This window comes from Lepidochelys kempii, chromosome 7 (genome assembly GCF_965140285.1).
Source record: "Lepidochelys kempii isolate rLepKem1 chromosome 7, rLepKem1.hap1, whole genome shotgun sequence".
In the NCBI taxonomy this organism is placed as follows: domain Eukaryota; kingdom Metazoa; phylum Chordata; order Testudines; family Cheloniidae; genus Lepidochelys; species Lepidochelys kempii.
The window spans coordinates 14,614,208-14,634,316 of record NC_136386.1 but is presented as its reverse complement, the minus strand read 5'-3'; the positions used below and the strand labels follow the sequence as shown (position 1 = coordinate 14,634,316).

Here is a 20,109-nt window from a genome sequence, read left to right as displayed (position 1 = left end):
TATATAAAGGCCTCATTTGTAGTGTCACTAGTCCAAATTTCTGTTTTACTTCTCATATACATAATGCTGTGGAAAACACTATAACAATGCCTATCCCAATATTTCAAAACACTCAGCCTACTGCTAATGATGATAGAGGTGATAACTGTAATTGCCCTAATAGGAGTCTATATGTGTCACCAAAGTAAAAGGGCCAGAGTACAATACCAGACTGCAAAAACATGGTTATGCTTGGATATAAGGTTGTGTCATATGTACACATAAATACTATACATATATACCCATATATGCTACAAATATATATGCCATATCCATATTATTCATATGTATTAATTATTTGGGAGTGCCTCTAAGACTCAATCATAACACTACATTCCTCAGTCATGGTCCCGGGCCTAACATTCCCAGGTCCATCATAAAGGACTAAAAATAATTGGATAATAAAATCTGCCTATCAGTCGTACGAGGGAATGTGCAGACTAAAAAGACAGGTGGGGCATAAGTGTATGGATGGTAAAATGAGGTAACCACATAACACTGTTTAGCCCACTGGGTTATCTGTAGTCCATGCATTATGCTTTTCCAGGACGATGGGGAAACATCCTCTCCATAAAAAGACAAAAAGTGGGAGAATGTAATAAGATGGACTACACACATATCTAAAGGGTATCAAGTACTAATAGGATAAACAGGTGCCAGGAAGAAGAGACTGGTACGAACACATTCCACAGAGATAATGAGGAACAGGCTGACCCACCCTAAAAGACAGGGTCAAATGGATAACATGATGGATAGAGTTGTTTGTTCAAACTAACATGTACCAGGAGAGAGGCAGCACCCCAACAAGCAGAGGGGTTGTACCTTGATGCATCAGGAGTGATGTGTAACTTGTTTGTACCTGTGTATAAGAATGCATCCCTGAGTGGATGTCTTTGTCTGGCCTAGGGGGCCATGGGCAGTTCTCTCAGGATCTGCTGTGTCAACTATCTGCGCAGAGCCGGGGCAGTACACAGAGGGAACATGCACACAGCCAACTGTTATCATCATTGAACAGAGCAGAGCACCATACTGGTGGCATCTTACAACACCTATGACTCTGATCCTGGCTTCGAATCAAGCAGTTTGACTGCCCATGCCCCGGTCATCACAAACAGCTTCCTCTGTGGTGGTGTGACTCCACATAAACCTCTAGTAAGTAGAGCTTGGCAAATAACTGATTTGTCAGTTTGGTGGCAGTTCAAGAAAAAAAACCCCAAAATATTTTTCATTTCGGTTGAACTGAATCAGAAATATTTTGGTGAATAAAAAGAAAGTCTGTTTCAGACCAGGGATCATCCCAGGTGTGTGCCCTAACCACTGGGCTAATGGTTGTCAGGTGGGGAATAGCATCACCACCACCTCCTCCTCATTCTCTGTCTGTTTGGGAATAGGCAAAATTATACCAATAGTTTATGAATAGTTACAGGTCAAGCTGAAACTGTTTCTTTTTTTGTGGACTAATAAACTATTAGTCTGAGAAACTTTTGCCAGATCTACTAGTAAGGACAGCCCTCAGTATGGCCTCACAATGGTGCAATAGGTATTTTTCAGCCTAATAATGGATATGGAAGCTGAGGACATAAATGACTACTCATAAGGGTCAGTGGCAGAACTAAAAGTGAAGCTCGGGAGCTATGGCTCCTAGTCGCACATCCTAATGTTTAGTCAATACATTTATCTGCCTTTGTGGCATGGATAAACCCTTATCAATAAGTTACCTGCTTTTTGTTTCCTCACCCATCCTGACACAGAAAGTTACCATAGTTTCCCTGGCCTTTTTTCCCCCTTCACTTATGTTTGAATGATTTCTTTATTTTGGTAAGATCAGTACAATTAGCAACAAAAATGGCACTACTTTTCAATCGAGGAGGCAGAATCAACAAGAGTGTGCATAGTTGTCATGGGACAACAATCTTTTAGGAAAAGGTTCAGACTAGGCTGACCAGATAGCAAATGTCAAAAATTGGGACAGAAGGTCGGGGGTAATAGGTGCTTATGTGAGAAAAAGACCCCCAAAATCAGGACTGTCCCTATAAAATCAGGACACCTGGTCACCCTAGTTCAGACTGGTGTTTTTTGTGGTGGCAAGGTCACTATTTCTGCTATCTTTGTGGTCATTTTGTTGTAAGAATCATGTTCTTGTTGACTGCTTACAGAGCTGGTTTACGGGAAGTTACCTAACTCATGTTCCCACCAGCGGACTGTTTTGAAATGTTTATGCAAAAATATTTATCTGAAACAATAAAAGACAAAAAATATGAAACAGCAATGTAATTGTAGTACTTGAGCTCTCTGGGGATATGGGGTAGTAGCTTTCCTTATTGGACAGGGGATGTTGGGTATAGCAATTAATGAGTTTTTGCTTCACATATGCCGTCACAAACAATGATTTGATGATCTGGCACATGACATTTCATCAACAGCTTTCATCAGCATGTGTTGATAGATTCATGAGGAGAAAATATGAATGTTACAGTCATTCCTCCCATAGGTATAGCTTTTCTCAACTATTTTGCCAATCGAATAAAGAGAAATTCGGAGTTAGGAACAAAAGACCTAAATCATTCATTGTGTTCACTGGGCTTTTTAGAATATGTTTTCTTCTAAGAATGGTGTTGACAAATTCCTAGCAGACTTTGTCTCCTGTAAAATGAAGTATGCAATATCACTTAAGAACTTCACATACTACTAATTTAAATACTTAGTAGTTTAAGTTATTGGCATTTAAGTGCTGATCTGAGCATCATCCTCATTAAATAGAGAAAACATTCAGAACAGCAATAGTGTCTTTTATCCTACCAGGGAAGGACTGAAAAACCATGGTTGTCTTCTTAAATGGACAGTAATAATTTCTCCTCTGCTAGACTCTGACAGCTTGCCTGTGGTTAAGAACTTCAGCATTCACCTCCTAAAGTAGTAAACATATTTAAACTCATAAAATAGGATTTTGATTTCAGGAATTCCCATCTATACACAGGGGTGCATTTGTGACGGTAGGTTTATGGCCTAATCTTGTATGTTTTACTCTGACAAAACTGCCACAGCCGATAGGTGAGGGGTGCAGGATTTAGCCCTTGCTACACAGTTTTCTCTTTTTCCTTTTGGAGTGAAATGAAAGCTTGTGGAATACATTGGGTAGACAGCAATAAAAACTGAAGTCTTCCATTGGCAGATAAGAATGCAAGCTTCTCCTCACACTGCCCAAAATGTATGTGCCTTTATCTTGACCCAGAGGGACACCTTCAGTGGGGAGAGAGTCCAATTTGATCTCAATTCCGATACCATTCATAACTGCTTTGCTGAGGCAACCTAACAAAGGCAACTAGAGCAAGTTGCAGGTCTGGGTTTTGGGACAGTGTCCTTTGCTATGAGGAACTGAGCATCCTCAACTTCCGCTGAAATTGGTAGGAACTGAGATTGCTCAGCACCTTGCATGAGCAGAATGGGCATTTTAGAAACTGGTTTGGTTGAAACTAACAATTATTTTTCCCCACACAGTAACTGTACACTGAATCCAGGCTATATTCATGCCAATGACCCAGAATAGAGATTTAATACATTCAAATTAAAGGCCAGATTCACAGATCATCTAAGCACACTAAGGATTTGATCTCAAAGTTAACACGACGGTCGTTTTACTAGATCATGATTAATCTGGAGAAGCAATGCAGTATTGACAGCAACGAATTTAGTGAATTAACATTAAAGTATTTCAGCTGCAGAAGTAACTCAATACAAAATCTTGTTTCTGCAAGTTATGAAAGTTTTGTGATGGCTATATAAACACACATAGAAGGATTTTTGTGTGCAGTATTTGGAAAATGTACTGTGTGGTACCTCATAGCTTATTTCTTACAATAATGATAAGGTGTTGGGAATTTCTTTGAGACCATGCATTGTATTACTAAGAACAGCAGACAGTGTAAAAAGTAGTTTTACAACAACAACAAAATTCAAATACCTCTTACAATCAGGTCTGCAGTAGCCGATAGCTTGTCCACAGTTGTTTGCACCATGCAGACATATTTCCCAGCATGCTTCAGCTGGATGCTTCTGATCATCAAATCACCAGCTGAATCCTGCTGATAAAGTAGGGAAAAGTGGTTACAATTACTTTTTAATGAGCTCTAAACATCATTACCACATGAAGGACACTGTGACTAATGGATTTATTTTACACCGGCTGATGAAAACATTAGTAATGGAAGCTGTGTGGCCTATTACAAATATGTGAACCTGCCTTGAAGATAAGAGCAGTAGCATTTCTAAAATTATAGTTTCTACAAGGGATAGGGGAGTCTGGTGGGTCAGGTAGACAGTTTACCATTAAAATGATGTGACAAAATTTATGTGAGGCAGGTTCTCTATGATTCCTTATTTATCTCTCCAGCCATCCAATTTATAGACTTAATTGGTATTCAGATACCTATGTTCCGCCTACAGCCATTTCATAGGTGAAAATCAGCCTAAATTAGGAGGCATATAGTTTGACAACCTTGTCTTTCAGCCAGCATTTTGATTGCCCACCATTTATATATTAAAGATAATGAGAACAGTACTCTCTAAGGAAATCTTGCTTCACCTAGGATGGAACAACACTAATGCATGTCTGATTAACAGTTGAATAGAACTAATTATGTTTATGTATGTATATGTATCTCAATATTTCTATACTCTTCACCAGACACAATGCTTTCAGTACATTAGAAATCTCAATTTAAGATTGTGATTATGGTATCTTCAGTGAAGAATATTAATAAAAAGTTTGAAATTTTTGTCCGTTTTGTCCCTTTTGCCCCTGTCAAGTGTAATCACTAGAAACAGCTGTCTCTGTTGCTGTGTACCCTAGAATGCAGATCTTTGAGTGATATGTTGCATCTTCAAATTCATTTTGTTCACCACCCCTGTCATAAATATAAAGGGAAGGGTAAACCCCTTTGAAATCCCTCCTGGCCAGGGGAAAGCTCCTCTCACCTGTAAAGGGTTAAGAAGCTAAAGGTAACCTCGCTGGCACCTGACCAAAATGACCAATGAGGAGACAAGATACTTTCAAAAGCTGGGAGGAGGGAGAGAAACAAAGGGTCTGTGTGTCTGTCTTAGGCTGGGTTTCTGCCGGGGATAGACCAGGAATGGAGTCTTAGAACTTTTAGTAAGTAATCTAGCTAGGTATGTGTTAGATTATGATTTCTTTAAATGGCTGAGAAAAGAATTGTGCTGAATAGAATAACTATTTCTGTCTGTGTATCTTTTTTGTAACTTAAGGTTTTGCCTAGAGGGGTTCTCTATGTTTTTGAATCTAATTACCCTGTAAGATATCTACCATCCTGATTTTACAGGGGGGGATTCCTTTATTTCTATTTACTTCTATTTTTATTAAAAGTCTTCTTGTAAGAAACTGAATGCTTTTTCATTGTTCTCAGATCCAAGGGTTTGGGTCTGTGGTCACCTATGCAAATTGGTGAGGCTTTTTATCCAACATTTCCCAGGAATTGGGGGGTGCAAGTGTTGGGAGGATTGTTCATTGTTCTTAAGATCCAAGGGTCTGGGTCTGTAGTCACCTAGGCAAATTGGTGAGGCTTTTTACCAAACCTTGTCCAGGAAGTGGGGTGCAAGGTTTGGGAAGTATTTTGGGGGGAAAGACGCGTCCAAACAGCTCTTCCCCAGTAACCAGTATTAGTTTGGTGGTGGTAGCGGCCAATCCAAGGACGACGGGTGGAATATTTTGTACCTTGGGGAAGTTTTGACCTAAGCTGGTAAAGATAAGCTTAGGAGGTTTTTCATGCAGGTCCCCACATCTGTACCCTAGAGTTCAGAGTGGGGGAGGAACCTTGACAACCCCTCAAAATGATAACAACAAGGCTCATAAATTGCATTTGCTTTTCCCCGCAGCACTAAATTTCACACCTGACAAATGTAAATGGAGACCATTACTCTGCTTAAAGTCTAGAAGAGGCTCTAACTTTGTGAAATGTCCATGAAAGCCACATGTGGAAACCTTTTTCGTTCCCTCCACTATTTCTAGTGAATACATATTTGGTTTCTTCCATCTTTTCTGTTAGCTACATTGAATGCAAGCAGACAAGGGGAAAAAATGAAATTAAATATTTTTTTTCTGTTGCAACTAGGTTAGATTAAACCCTCAACAGACCCACACAAAATGGAGTGGGTACAACTAGATGAAATAGGAAATGTGAAAAATAGCATAGATGGATTCCATCTCTGTACGAAATACTGCACACAACCCAGTTCTCAAATTTTTTATTCAAATGAAACACGAGTGAACTTTATTTTTCAGTGAACTGCGAGGGATTTTGGTCCTGTGGGCCCAAATGACCTCAAAAGAAGTCACACACAACAACTCAGCCCATGCTCTACCCCTCTGAAAATTTAAGAGGTGAAAACTTTTCATCTGTGTTATCAATTCTTTTCAATCAGAATAATAACATCCAAAAGTTTGGTTGGTTGTTGGGAGAGACTCATAATCTGTTGTTCCTATTTTAAACCTCCTTTATAATGACTTAATCCAGGGCTGTCCCTGGGGTATGGTGAATTGGGGCGACCGCTCCGGGCCCCATGTTTTGGGGGGCCCCGTGGGCCAGTGCGGTCAGTCCCGGAAGTGATGGGTCAGTCCCGAAAGTGATGGATTTGTCACTTCCGCCCCAGGCCCCGCACCTCCCTAGGGACGGCCCTGACTTAATCACATACATTTTATAGCACCCAATCTGTAAGGACTCCCAGAGATGGTTGGTATTACAAAAAAGTGTGAAAATTAAAACAATTACAGGTGAAAACACATTAAAGCAGCGAGTGTATTATTCATATTTCAAACTACTGACAACAGTGCCTTAGATTGCCTCAAATGACTGTTAAGAACTTAGATGTTAAGGTGCATTGTATGACTCAGGGGCTCTTTTCACCTCTAGGTCAATGGTTTGATCCTCACTAGTGACTGAAAGTTATTACCTCAGGATGGCTGTTCATGAGTCCACATATAATGAGATCTCATTCTAATTGGGTATGGATTCACATTACTAAATCCCCTTTCAAATGAGATACCTATGTCAATAATCTCAGTAGAGAGGCCAAGTACTGATGTGATTAATTAAATGGACTCTATTCCTGCCTTGCTCCCTTGTTTTCTTTTCAAAGGCAACTCTAGGACTTTGTACTGAAGTAGTAAGCACTTTTGTTTCCTACAGGGCCCATGAGGAAACCTGCTTGTGACCACTGCAGGAACACCAAAAGCACCATGAGGTTGTCATCTTCATATAGAGGACCTTGACTGCAAAAGTATATTTACGGCTTAGCCTTTGAGAAATGACTTCAACTTAGTGGCTTTGACAATTATTATATTCACTGCAGCTGGGATCTTCAAAAGGGCCCATCCCTAAACAGCACCCGACTTCCATTGAATGGATGCATTAACTCCGTTAGGTTCTTTTGAAAATACCAACCTACATCTATTAAGTTAAACCTCAAACATACTGTCACAGACAAGGTACCATGCAGAAAGATTGGCTGCCTCATGGTGTTCTTCCTGCTGCACTGTCTGCCATGCAGTGGATCCTTGAAGAGAAAAGACAGTATGACCCGTTAATACTATAAAAATGGCCAAATCTTGATTCCATTCAACTAAATGTGAAAATTCCCATCGATTTCAATGGGACCAGGAATGGGCCCAATGTCTTTTGTTTTAAAAACAAAAGAAAACGATAAGGTTAAGGCATGGAGGTCTTTTCAGTGAATTTAATGGCCACAAGGGTACTAGATTCACAGCCATGGAGACAGAAGCCTTCTACTGACAGACAGAAGAGGTTTGGCACAGGTAGCAGTTGGGCAAACTTCCCCACACTGTCACACCAATTTACCATGCCTCAGCAGACAGGAGAGGGTGGTTCATGCCCTATGCCCATTTGGCTTGAAGACTCTCCATGGGGGCTGCTAACAAAAGTGTTAATTAGTGCCGATTACGGCAGTTGTTTTCTGATGTGCTCCAAACAACTCTAGAAGAAAATGGACACATTTCACACAGGCTGCTAGGCAGTGATCAGACAGTAATAACTTTGGGAGCTGCATTTGACTACTGACCTAGAGGTGAAAGGTGTAGGGTCACTAGTTAAGTGAATTTGAAATGAAATAATGTAACTCATAAGGCAGAGAGAATTTTTATGGATGCTTTCCTAATCCCATAGTCTATTCTGTAATGAGATACTTTACATTTTGAATGTGAACAAAATGGTTAAAAAACTCTTATCAAACCTGCTCTTTTACTCAATACCATGTTTTCATGGACACAATCTTTGTAACCTACGAGTATCATATTCTTTGGTCATTGAAAATATTTGCATTATCTGGTGTCACAGTTTAGATTTCAGATAAACAAAGTAGTATTAAGTGGTGCTAATACCAGCCAGCCATATCACACGAACAGAAAAATCAGATGGTAAAACATTGAAAGAAAACCTGATCCCAGAGGCAACACTGTTGTAGTTTGCAGGAGAGGGGGATACTTATTTTGCAGATATAAACTGGAACAAGGGTGAGTAAACATTGATTTATGGGGGCACAGAAATATACTGACAATGACAAAGACTAATCAAACAGGTTACAGAGCTCCAGAAAAGTGTGTTCCCCAAATTCTTTCTACTTTTTATGTGAATATAGAGTTTTACAATTACATTCAATTTATACTTTGCTGTTTCAGCAAGGAGGAGAACGCTAAGGAATTTATTCACCTTGGGGCAGATTAAGAAATCTCTACGCAAAGGGAATTGCCAATGTATTGTAGGGCTCTTTAGCATTAGTGGGATTTATTGGTATAAAATATGTCCCTCAAGAATCCACAGAAAAATAGACCTTGAGAAATACCAGTCATATTGGGCTATATATGAATTACTACAAACTGGGATACAGTACCTATTTAATGCTTTGCTTATTAGTCAGTAAAACACAAGATACAGTTCTCACTATTAGCAGGGATATATCACTACTTTATCTTTCCCTTTAAGTTTGATTCTGTGTAGACAGTCCTTTTCTCAGTTATCCATGGTCATTACTTGTGTCTCAGTATAACATATGAATGGCTTTTGGGGGTAGTTCATATTAATACTTACCCCTCCAACTCTTTCAAAGTGATCCCCGTCTTTCTCAAAGTCTATCAGGTGTCCATTAAATGACCAAGTAAACATAATATCTAGCGAGTGATCATGAGATACCTGGCAAGGCAGGACAATACTTTCTCCAACAGTGACATCTGTGCTGGAAGGTGGTACGACAACCCGTGTTGGATCTGTATACAATAAACAGAGAATACACAAAAGAAGAATGACTCCCTTCTCCTTTAGAGATACACAGATTTCAAGAGCTGATTACAACACTAGGCAGCTTGTTGCAACCTCTTTATTGGTGAGTGAACTTTTAAAAAGTTAAGAGGTTCAATTAGGAGAAGAACTGAAGAGTTAGGAGGATGCTTAAAGGAACAATTGAACTATTAAGTTTGTAAAAGTGGGCTGGGAATTTTGTAAGAACAGGCCCTTGAGCCCTCTGTTTTCAGCTGAGTTGAAAATACCACCTGCAAATCTTTCAGGATGTCTGCTTTCATCTGAAGCCTAGAAGTGCAGGGAGAGGTGTATGAAAATAAAAAGGTAATGACCAGATGTGGAGAGGGGATGGGGAGAAGGGGTATCAAATTTGAAAGGCTTGGTTCAAATTTAGGGGAGGGGCCAAAGATCAGAGAATATTTCATCAGAACCTGTTTATCCTCCCTTTATTATAACCATTGTCAGTTGATCACTTTCCTTTTATCTGGGAATACATGCTGCAAGGTTTATCAGCGAATGTATTGGTTCACTAGTGTTATCAAAAAAAGTTGCGAGTATTCCCCAAACTGAGCACTACCTTGACACCATTCATTCATGGACTAACATGCACTTCTTGCCTGAATCATACAGAGTGCTAAAGCAGCAGCAATCAAAGTGAAGCAAGAACATATTAAAATTAAACTAAATACATTCAGAATCTCCTTTATTCATGGCTCTTATCACAAACTGTGTATTTGTTTGGTACATCTGTTTACCATCTTCCAAATTCTGATGCTCTTAAGTCCATTCATTTTGGGTGAAATTCTTTGTTTTGAAGAGGGCTGACACAAGGTCTATGCACCACATTCCTCTTAACTGGGAGAGTTTAAGTGATGCATAAGCCATATGCTGGCTCCTTACACAAGGATGAATTTTACCATTATTACAATTTCAAAGCTTATACTGTAGATCTCAACAGATACTTCCTCTCAACCCACCCTTGATTTACATGCCTTTGAAGCTAAAAAAATTATTTTGGCTTTAAAATAGCAGTGACTCTTCCTCCCAAATAGCTCTTTATGAAGGATTTCTCATTCTGTCTTGAGATATCAGATGTTTCAATACTTAGGCAACAGAATCCAAGAGGCATTTCCAGAGATACAACAAAGCAAATATTCCACCATATACCTAATTGTCAAAGACTAAATAATCACTAATGTAATGATATTAAGGAATATTTCTCATCATGCCATTGACGCAAACATTATGCATAAACACTGCTGAACATTTTAGAACTTGTTAAAAGACAAGGCCAGGGGACAAGGGCCTGAATGTACAAAAGAAGTTATGCATCTGTCTGTTTTAGGCATCTAAGTCCCAGTTTCAGGGACTGCTGGGATGCACAAAACTTCCACTGAAACCCTGTAGATGCCTAAACTCACTTGGCACCTAAGTTTTTGCAGTAAATGTTCCCAAGTTGTTTTTGCTTCTGTCTCTGAGCATGCACATTGCTGCCCTACTGTGGGTGTCTGGGTGCTCATCTGCCTATGCCCCAAAGTGATTCACAAGCTGGGGAAAATAGGCATCTGGCCACCTAACTCACCTGAGGAGCCCAATCTAATAGGGTCTGACAGCACTGTAGCTTGGCAGATTGCTGGGATAACTGGGTTGGCCTCCCGCAGTAGGATGATAAAATTATTGTTTAGGCATCTCCTACATGATGTATCTAATCCAAAGGTAAATGTTTAAAACCTGGGCATTTAGGGCTTGATTCAAACCCCACTGAAGTCAAGAGAAAAAGAATCCCACTGACTTTGTTAGGCATGCTTTCAAACCATATGGACTTTAGAATGAAGTTGGACTGTTGTTGGTTCACTAACTACATAAATACAAAGAATAGAAGACTTGGGTAATACAGATTTCCACAATGTGTAGCAGGAAAATTAGCAGAACAGGTAAGGAAATACAGTATGGTGCCTCTCAACTCAGGTGTAGTGTTACCACAAGTAGGCCTACAACATCTGTACTGACTATTGTGTTTCATTATAAATGTTATATGTTAGCTAGAGGTTCAGAGTCTAAAGGATTGAGTACATTGGTTTCCACCCAACCCCCTGGAATGGATTAAGACACACTTGATTCAAGCTACTCTTTACAGCAATCAAGCATGTTACTCTAGGGTTTGTACCAGTGAGGGTTACATTGGTGTTGCTAAGCTCATGCAAAATTCCCTGTGGGCCTGATCCTGTGAAGTAAAGGTAATGGAAATTGAGGGCACTTAGCATTTCAAAGGAAATCTTAATTTACCATTTCTGTCCACCCATCCCCCGAATAATTTCAAATAATAATAATGATAAAAAACCCACCTATCGAAGGCTCTACATGTCCTAACACATCATTAATGCTACCATAAAATCCTAGCAGGATTACAATAATCATTTAGACAGGAACTCCCTCAACCCTCTCCAAAAATCCCATAAAATGTTTAAGGGTGTGATCCTGAGAAGAAATGAGTGTCTCCTACAAGTTTATGAGCAGAGTTGGGCAAATTTTTTTTGCACTAACCTTTTCACTTAGTTTAAAAAATGCAGATTTGGTGACACCAAAATATTTCTTGAATTTGTGTTGCTTTTGCTGAATTTTCTTATTTTGGAAAAAAGTCAAAAAATTTTTCCAAAAATGTTGAAATGGCCAGTTAAAATGATTAGTTTTTCAGTTAGAAACATATTTTCATTTCAAAATTTCCAGTAATTTTATTTAAAAATATCTAAAAGGTTTAAAATGCTTAAAATCAAAATAAAATGTTTGTTTTGTCTAAACAAAATATTTCAGTGGACCTGAACTGTTTTTGTTTTGTTTTTTTAACTTTTTGGAATTGCTAACATCTGATGAAGTGGGCTGTAGCCCACAAAAGCTTATGGTCTAATAAATTTGTTAGCCTCTAAGGTGCCACAAGTATTCCTGTTCTTTTAACAAACTGAAAAATCTCTTTTGCCCACCCAGCTTTTGTCCTGATCACCTTCAGCTTCTACTAGAGTCCTATAATTTATCTTGCAGGATTGGGCTCTACACAAGTATTAGTGGCTAGTTTTTGCTGAGTCTAGTCTGCACTTCCCTGTGACATCCTGCAAAAATGCAAGAGGTCATCACTACAAAAGGGAAGGGAAGGGCACGGAATGGTTGCTGATATATACACACACACACACACACGCTTTCCGAGATGCTAAACTTAATCCCAGTGGAAATCGATGGGAGCTACAGGTGCCCTTGCCTCAGGTTCCTAATCCCTTAGTGTCGAGAAGCATAGTGATGTTATATTTTAACATACTGTTTTTCACTGAATGGCTGATACAGCCTGATGACAAATGACACCTGAGTGGAATACAGGCAAGACTTTGACCCTAGTCACATTTAGCATGAATGTGAGCCCTCTATGATGCAATTTACAAATCACTCTGGGGAGAATGGTTACCAATCTGTGTTCAAAGACTGGAGAAGTAAAAAAAAAGTTCTATTTAATAGTCCTAGTTGCAGCAGCAAATGGAAAGTGTTATGCACAAGCCAGTTGAGGACAGTCAAGTGGCAGACCTTGGCAATATGAGGCCAAATGGTAATCAAAGTTATTTGATTTGCATTGTTAAAAGTCATAGTTTGAATCAAGCATAGTTTTAATCAAAGAGAGTGCTTCAATGACACCAAATTTGTTCTGGTTAGCCTCCATATTTCAAAGTTAGCTACAACAAGGATTTTTATGAGCTAGTCAAAATTTGCTATGAAATAACTATTTATTTATTCATTCTCTATTGCTCTTAGTTACTATACAAGAAAGACGAATGAACCATTTACCTATATACTACAGCAGAGCGGGGTTTTTTTGTTTTTCCACCATGATGTTCTCCTAAATACAGATTATTTTCCTCAGCTATCTTTGTTAAGTAACCTTTACACAGAGGAAGATTTCCAAGGGCAGCTAATTGTTTTTAAAAAGTGGTCAAATGGAAAGGTTTTTTTATTTGCGATTCAAGTGAACATTTGCTTTTGGAAGCCTTCTTGTGCACATTGGTATGGCTTCAAAAATAAGAGCAATCAAAGTTGTTGAATGGGAGTTCTGAGAAAGTTCAGCTAGCATTACTGCACGGATACCATTGGAAATATTAAATTGAAAAAGGTAATGTTCAGTTTCTCTAGAGGTTTTTATTTTCTTCAAACACCAAATAGGTAAAAAATCCTCCCCACTTTCCAGTTGTGAAAAGGAACTAATGACAGATTAAGAAAAAAGGGCAACTGAGTGAAATAGCATGTTTTGTATGCATATATGTAAGTATATATCATAGATTAATATATATAGGTCCAAATGCAGCCTTGGCGTACAATGAAAGAGTTCAATTTCCATTGCAGAGGGACGGAGTTCAACCATAATTAATAAAAAGGCTTTCCTAGATAAGTATTGAGAGGACAGGCAGTAAATGATGAGATTTACAGTTTGATCTGACTCACTGCTACAAATACTGTCAATGAGTAGTTAACACTCTTGTCTGTAGGTGTCACTGAAAGCTCAGGAGAGGAGGAAAGCTGCTTTTTTCTTTTCTTCCCCTCAAGTCAGCAATTTTCAGGACCAAAGTTTTAGTGCTTATCATGTAAAGGAAACTTCATTTTCTTATTTTACATACAATATCTTTTTGCATGCCAACTATATCTGAAAGATCATTTATGTTTCCAGTGTGTTTTGAAAGCTTAGGTCTTTTGAGAAGAGAATATGCTTACAGGGCCAGATCCTCAACTAGTGTAAATCAGCACTATTCCATTGATTTCAGTGAAGCTATGCCAATTGACACCAGCAAAGGATCTGGCCCATAATACGTACAAAAGAACCCTCATAGAGTATTCAAGCTTTCCTGACCTATCTTTTGATCTGCATTGTTTCTCTTAGTTTTACTGTTGATTGCAGGCTACCAGAATCTGCTGTATTTCTCATTAGTTTAGTTTGCTTATGTTGGACTATATTTTTAGCAAGAGTTTACCTGTTAACCTTCAATGTGAGAAGATGTGGGTAGCATTTGTCATCAGTGTGCCTGCTGTAACTGTTGCTTTTGTTACTTGTATTCTACCAGAAGAAAATCTTCTCTGGCTGTTTGCACTATTTGGTTTTCATGTCTCATTTCGGGAAGTTGCTACACATTTGATAGTTTCAAACCGCCCAGCTGTATGTATCACCGATATTTGAGGGGAACAAATTATCCAATTTGAAAAGAAACCAGCTTGCCCTGATTTTTTTTAATTGATTCTGTGTCCATTAGGAGGGATTGTTTGTTTAGAATAAACAGCTCCATATTGCCATATTTGCTTGTTGTAGATCACGCAGTGCTGTGTTGTGTCATGTTGATCTAGAATACATGACACAGTGGGACACAATCTGCTGTGGCACAAAATAAGCAACATAAATAAATCAGAGGCAGACAGTCAGAGACGGATGCGTTGTTTTAAAGCCAATGCCCGATGTGAGAGTGTCAGCTGCTGAATGAAACGAGTGAGCAACAACAGAGTAATGAATGACACCACAGTGGATAACAGTTTATCCCTAGTGACCAAAAAGACTTCAAATGAATTGGGGATTTCTAACTAGAGCTAGGCTGGTCTGCTGGTCCATTGCATTACACCGCCACACAGGGTCCCATTTCAAGTGTGTTCACTTCCAACCTGGCAATGTTGTGTGCTCAGACTGTGAACGGATGGGAATGCTATGTTAATAACCGTAATGTCTTTCATTCAAGGACATCAAAGTGCTTAGCAAAAAAAGGATGAAGCATCCTAAGTCCTGAATGAGGTGGGAGGATAGAGTATTTTAAACCTCAGAAGGCTGAATACCGTTTGCAACATGCTCAGGACTTGAGACAAACAAAAGGAGTTGTGATTCAGTGGGAGTTGAGCATCTCAAATGATTGATCCCAAAGAGACGTAGGGCCAACGTTTTCATATGTGGGTCTCTAAAGTTAGGGACCGAAATATGTATTTAGTCATCTAAACAAGTGACCTGATTTTCAGAGGTACTCGGCTGAAGAAGACAAGCCTTGTGATATTGACACAGGACTGGGACCTGTGAGCTGGGGGTTCACTTCCTGGCTTTGTTACAAACTCCCTGCAACACTTGGACAAATCAGTCTCTGTGTGCCTCAGTTCCACATCTGTAAAATGGGGATAATAGCGCTTCCCTTTCCCCACCCTTGTCTATTTGGATTATAAACTCTTCAGGGTGGGGACTCTCTCTCTCTCCTCTGTATGTGGGGTGCATTGTACAAACGTCCCCCATCATAACAATGGGCACCTACCATTTCCATTGCTTTAGCACCTCGAGCACCAGACAGCTTATTTAGGTGCCTAAATACAGATGTAAATGCTTAGCTTCAAGTCCCTATGTTTACATTTTTTGCCAAAATGACTTTCTCAAGGTTACACAAGTCACTGGAAGTGCTCAACAGAAAAACAATCCAGGAGCCACGGCCCCCCCTTCCTATATTGTAATCACTAGATCAGGGGTTCTCAAACTTCATTGTACCGCGACCCCCTTCGGACAACAAAAATCACTACATGACCCCAGGAGTGGGGAACCGAAGCATGAGCCCACCTGAGTCCTCACTGCACTGGGTGGGTGGGTGGCAAAAGCAAAGCCCAATCCCCACTGTCCTGGGTGGGGCGGGGGGAGGAGGGGATGGGCAAAGCCAAAGCCCAGCAGCTTCAGTCCCAGGAAGGGGACCTATAATATGAGCCCCACTGCCCAGGGCTGAAGCCCTCGGGCTTTGGCCCTGGAAGGCGGGGCTTGCACTTCAGCCATAGATGGTGGGGTTCGGGCTTTGGCCCCGGGCCCCAGAAAGTCTAAGCCAGCCCTGGCAACCCCATTAAAACAGGTCCCGACCCACAGTTTGAGAACAACGCTGCACTTGATCACATGCTCTCGTCATACAGCCCCATTGGACTGACGTAAAGAATGGCACAGACAGGGTTCATAAGGAGCCTGGTCTCTCTCTGCTCCCCACTATTATTAAACATCTCCAGAAGAATAGCATTATGCTTAGCACTGTATAAGTATATTTGAAGACCCAGATCCCCAAAACGCTTCATAGAGTCAGAGTTTAGACCAGAAAGGACCACCAGATCATCTAGCCTGACCTTCTACATATCACATGCCATCAACACCACTCAGCATCCACACACTAAACCCAATATCCAAACTTAGATCAAAGTATTATAACCTTCAGGAGACCAGACTATTATCACAGAATGAAAGGCCAGAAAGGACCTTGAGAGGTCATCAAGTCCAGCCTCCTGTGCTGAGGCAGGACCAAGTATACCTAGACCATCCCTGACAGGTGTTTGTCCAAGCTGTTCTTTAAAACCTGCAGTGTCGGGGATTCCACAGCTTTCCCTGGAAGCCTATTGCTGTTCAAAATTACCCTTTGTATTTTGCCTCTTAAAACTCTCCAGTTTGTTCCCGTGTTTCTTAGAGTGGACTGGACACTGTACTCCAGCTGAGGCCTCACCAGTGCCAAACAGAGTGGGACAGTTAACTCCTGTGTTTTACATACATAAGAATTGAAGCTAGCTCATGGAGGGAGAACAAACCTGGTCTGGCTCTTTACCTGGAAGAAAGAAAGTGAGTCTTTGCTCAGGTAACTCATGTACATTTTCTTCAAGCTCCTTGATACCATTTGGTACCCACATATCAGCAATAGACTTGGAGGCAATGCCTGACTTAGAGAGCCTGACGAGCTCTGGCACAGAATGGCCAAAGTGGTTGCTGGAGAATGCAATGAAGAAGATTTTATTCTGAGCTGGAAAGAAGGATGCCATATAGGCCAAGGCCATTTCAGCACACGAGGTGCTGACTTCCGATACTGTGTATCGTCATTGTTAGATTTTTAATGAAAGCCAGTGTGGATGACAAGGTAATTTCAGGTTCAAGCATGAATGCTCAAGTGCAGGGGTTTATGTTCAATTACCAGATGCTTCAAACAAGCAGCTAAGACAAAGGAAAGCAATGCCAAGCACAAAGGGTCAAGTTCAACACTATTGAAAATGGACAGAATGTTGCCTTTGCTGTTGATGTACAGTAATCAGATAAGACACAACAGGGTTAGGTAAAAGGTTCACTAAAGTTTTAGCATCCTTTGTGTGGGTCAGGGGACTTATGCAGTAGCTATAAATTTGAGGCCAGCCATTCTATGGCCTCAGGTATTTAACAATGTTAGGAACACCTCCCCTTCCTTCCCCCGTGCAAATAGGAAGAATAATAGACCACAGTTTTTACTAAACTCCACCCAAATGCATAAAGTTATCACTTTTGATTGTGCATTCATGGTTGATTCCGGAGGAATTTACTTTGATTAACAATTCTGAAAGGCTGGTTCAGGAAATTATATTGAGTCATTTTTGTGCCCCAGTTGACCCTGATGTGCATACAAGATGCCCCCATAGCAGAAGCAGATACAGGGCTATATTTTTTCTGTGGCCTCCATTCCGCATTCATTTTTGTAGATACAAACGATTGTGCTTGCAATTGTGGACCTGGAATGATTTTCAAGTGCAAATATTCGTCCCCACCCATTTAACTACCTGGTTTTGTGATGCAAACATTAGAGTTAACTTTCAAAGTTCTGGGCCATATATCTTTTATTTTATGCACAGGCACTCATGCAACTTTACAAGGATTTAGATTTAAATTCAATTTTTAAAGATAAATTATAACCCCAGAATTTTGGGGATGATTTTTGAAATATTTTTGTTTGGTTTATTTATTTTTGCCATAAGTAGCTGTTCAAAGATCTCCATTACTTAGTTTCAATTGGCAAGGACCAGTGATTAGATGGATATAGCTGAAACTGCTCCCAGGCAATTCATTTTGGTCTTGGATGTGTGTGACTTTGGAAGGGAGATATTGGGCAGCATACCAAAGCAGTATGCCCTAGATTTTGCCCTGCACGTAGAGCATTATGTTGATTTCAAGTAAGACTGAGTCTTATCTTCCTTTGTGTAAGCTGCAGAATTTTAAAGTGTTCCTAGCATGTGTATCTCACCTGAGTGAGCAGATGTTCTCACTTTCAGATTTAGGTCATTCTGGTATTGTTGTTGAAATTTTGCTTGCTGACTTTTGGCTTCAACATCAGGGGTTAAGAAGTTAGGTTGTCTTGTAAGGGTAACAAAATACCAGTAAGATGAGAGATGATCTCACCATTTTCCAGGAATATTTTAATTGCATAATATTGGTACTAAACTACACTTGGTGCCTGAATGTAAGTTTAATAGGAAACCTAACATGAAGGGTGTGTGTGATTTCAAAACATATTTTCAAGGTTTGTTCTTGGCAAAAAGGAAATCAGAATTTTTTCAAAAAAGGACAAGAGGATTACAAAGTTGTAACGGCTTGGGTACACCTCCACCTGAGTTCTGGACTGTAGAATAAAGGAGGAAAAGAGAGAAAATGAAAATATTTGGAGTCAGTGGTGATCTATTTTATGAGTGGTGTTTATGGTCATTCTTGGTTTGTGACTAAATTATTGCATTATGTAAATAATTCAGTGGATTTTTCCCTTGTCATGTTAGTTTGTACAAACTGACTAATTCTCTAGGAAAGGGTTATTTGGGTGTCTGCCAGGGTTTAGATATAAATTAGCTAGGATATAAATTAGATAATGTCTTCTGCTGTTTCTATAGATGATAATGTGATAGAACCAGAAGTACTTGCAGTTGTAGTTTGGTCAAGAAGCAGGATGCTGGTGACAAAAGGGCATATTGACAAACAAGGAGAGAGATTAAGCAGATGGGGAACCACATGAAATGAGTGGAAAAGCCCCCAGAAGCAGACCGATAACAGTCAGCACCGTGACAGCAAAGAGAGAGTAAAAAGACACACTGATTTGGTTTTTTTAAACATGCACAAGTAGGTGACATTTTTGCCTGTGCAGACAGTGAAGGTCGAATGCCACACTGTCGTTTTTGATCAGGCAGAAAAAAAACTTGGGTTATCATGCAAATATGCTCAACAATAGTCTTGGTGTCATCATAAAATTTGTCAAACTTTTGAAGAAAATAATGACTGCCTTAAGAGTGGCAATGTGAGATAGCAGATACAGATTAAACTGAAGTATTAAAAGCCTAAGGCATCCATGTAACACAGGCAGAATACCTACCCATTCAGGCAAATAGGACCAGGATAACGACACAATGAAAATACAATGAAAGTGTAAATTCCAATGATTGAACCAAATTCACCCATTTACAACGATGAGGTGACATGTAAATTTATGCTGCCATTTATGTTACCTCTGAATTTGGCCCTAAAAATCTATAAGCATCATCCAGTCCCCTAGCATATGCCCGCATCCCACAAAGACATAACAAAATGCAAATTCTCAACAGCACGGATAATTAACCATTGGAACAGTTTAGCAAGGGATGTGGTATGTGCTCCATTATTTAGAGTCTTCAAATCAAGATTGGATGACTTTCTACAATAGAATGTTCTAGCTCAACCAAGAATTATTGGACATAATGCAGGTCTCTTAATGGGTGACATTTTATAGCCTTTGTTATGTATGAGGTCAGACTAGATGGTCATAATGGTCTCTTCTCTTCTGTGAAAGACCTTGCAGGACAAGATCTATATTATATTAGAGACAATATAAATCAACAGTAGCATTTAAATCACTCTGCTTTTGATATGTGACCAAAGATTAGAAATCACACATAGGAATACACTAAATATTCAGACAAGCTGCAA

The 20,109-nt window shown here is 39.7% G+C and overlaps 1 protein-coding gene across 9 annotated transcripts in view; it reads right to left on the bottom strand.

Moving 5' to 3' along the window:
- LOC140914094 (contactin-4) overlaps positions 1-20,109 on the bottom strand; it is a 664,334-nt gene that overhangs the window by 25,407 nt on the left and 618,818 nt on the right. For 8 of the 9 annotated variants that reach the window (XM_073351153.2, XM_073351159.1, XM_073351157.2 and 5 more), the window contains 2 exons: positions 9,153-9,328; positions 4,001-4,121 (listed from right to left, as the gene is read on the bottom strand). In XM_073351153.2, the coding sequence (XP_073207254.1) occupies positions 4,001-4,121; positions 9,153-9,328 (297 nt within the window). The remainder of the gene's footprint in view (positions 1-4,000; positions 4,122-9,152; positions 9,329-20,109) is intronic. The other variant, XM_073351156.2, reaches the window with a different exon arrangement.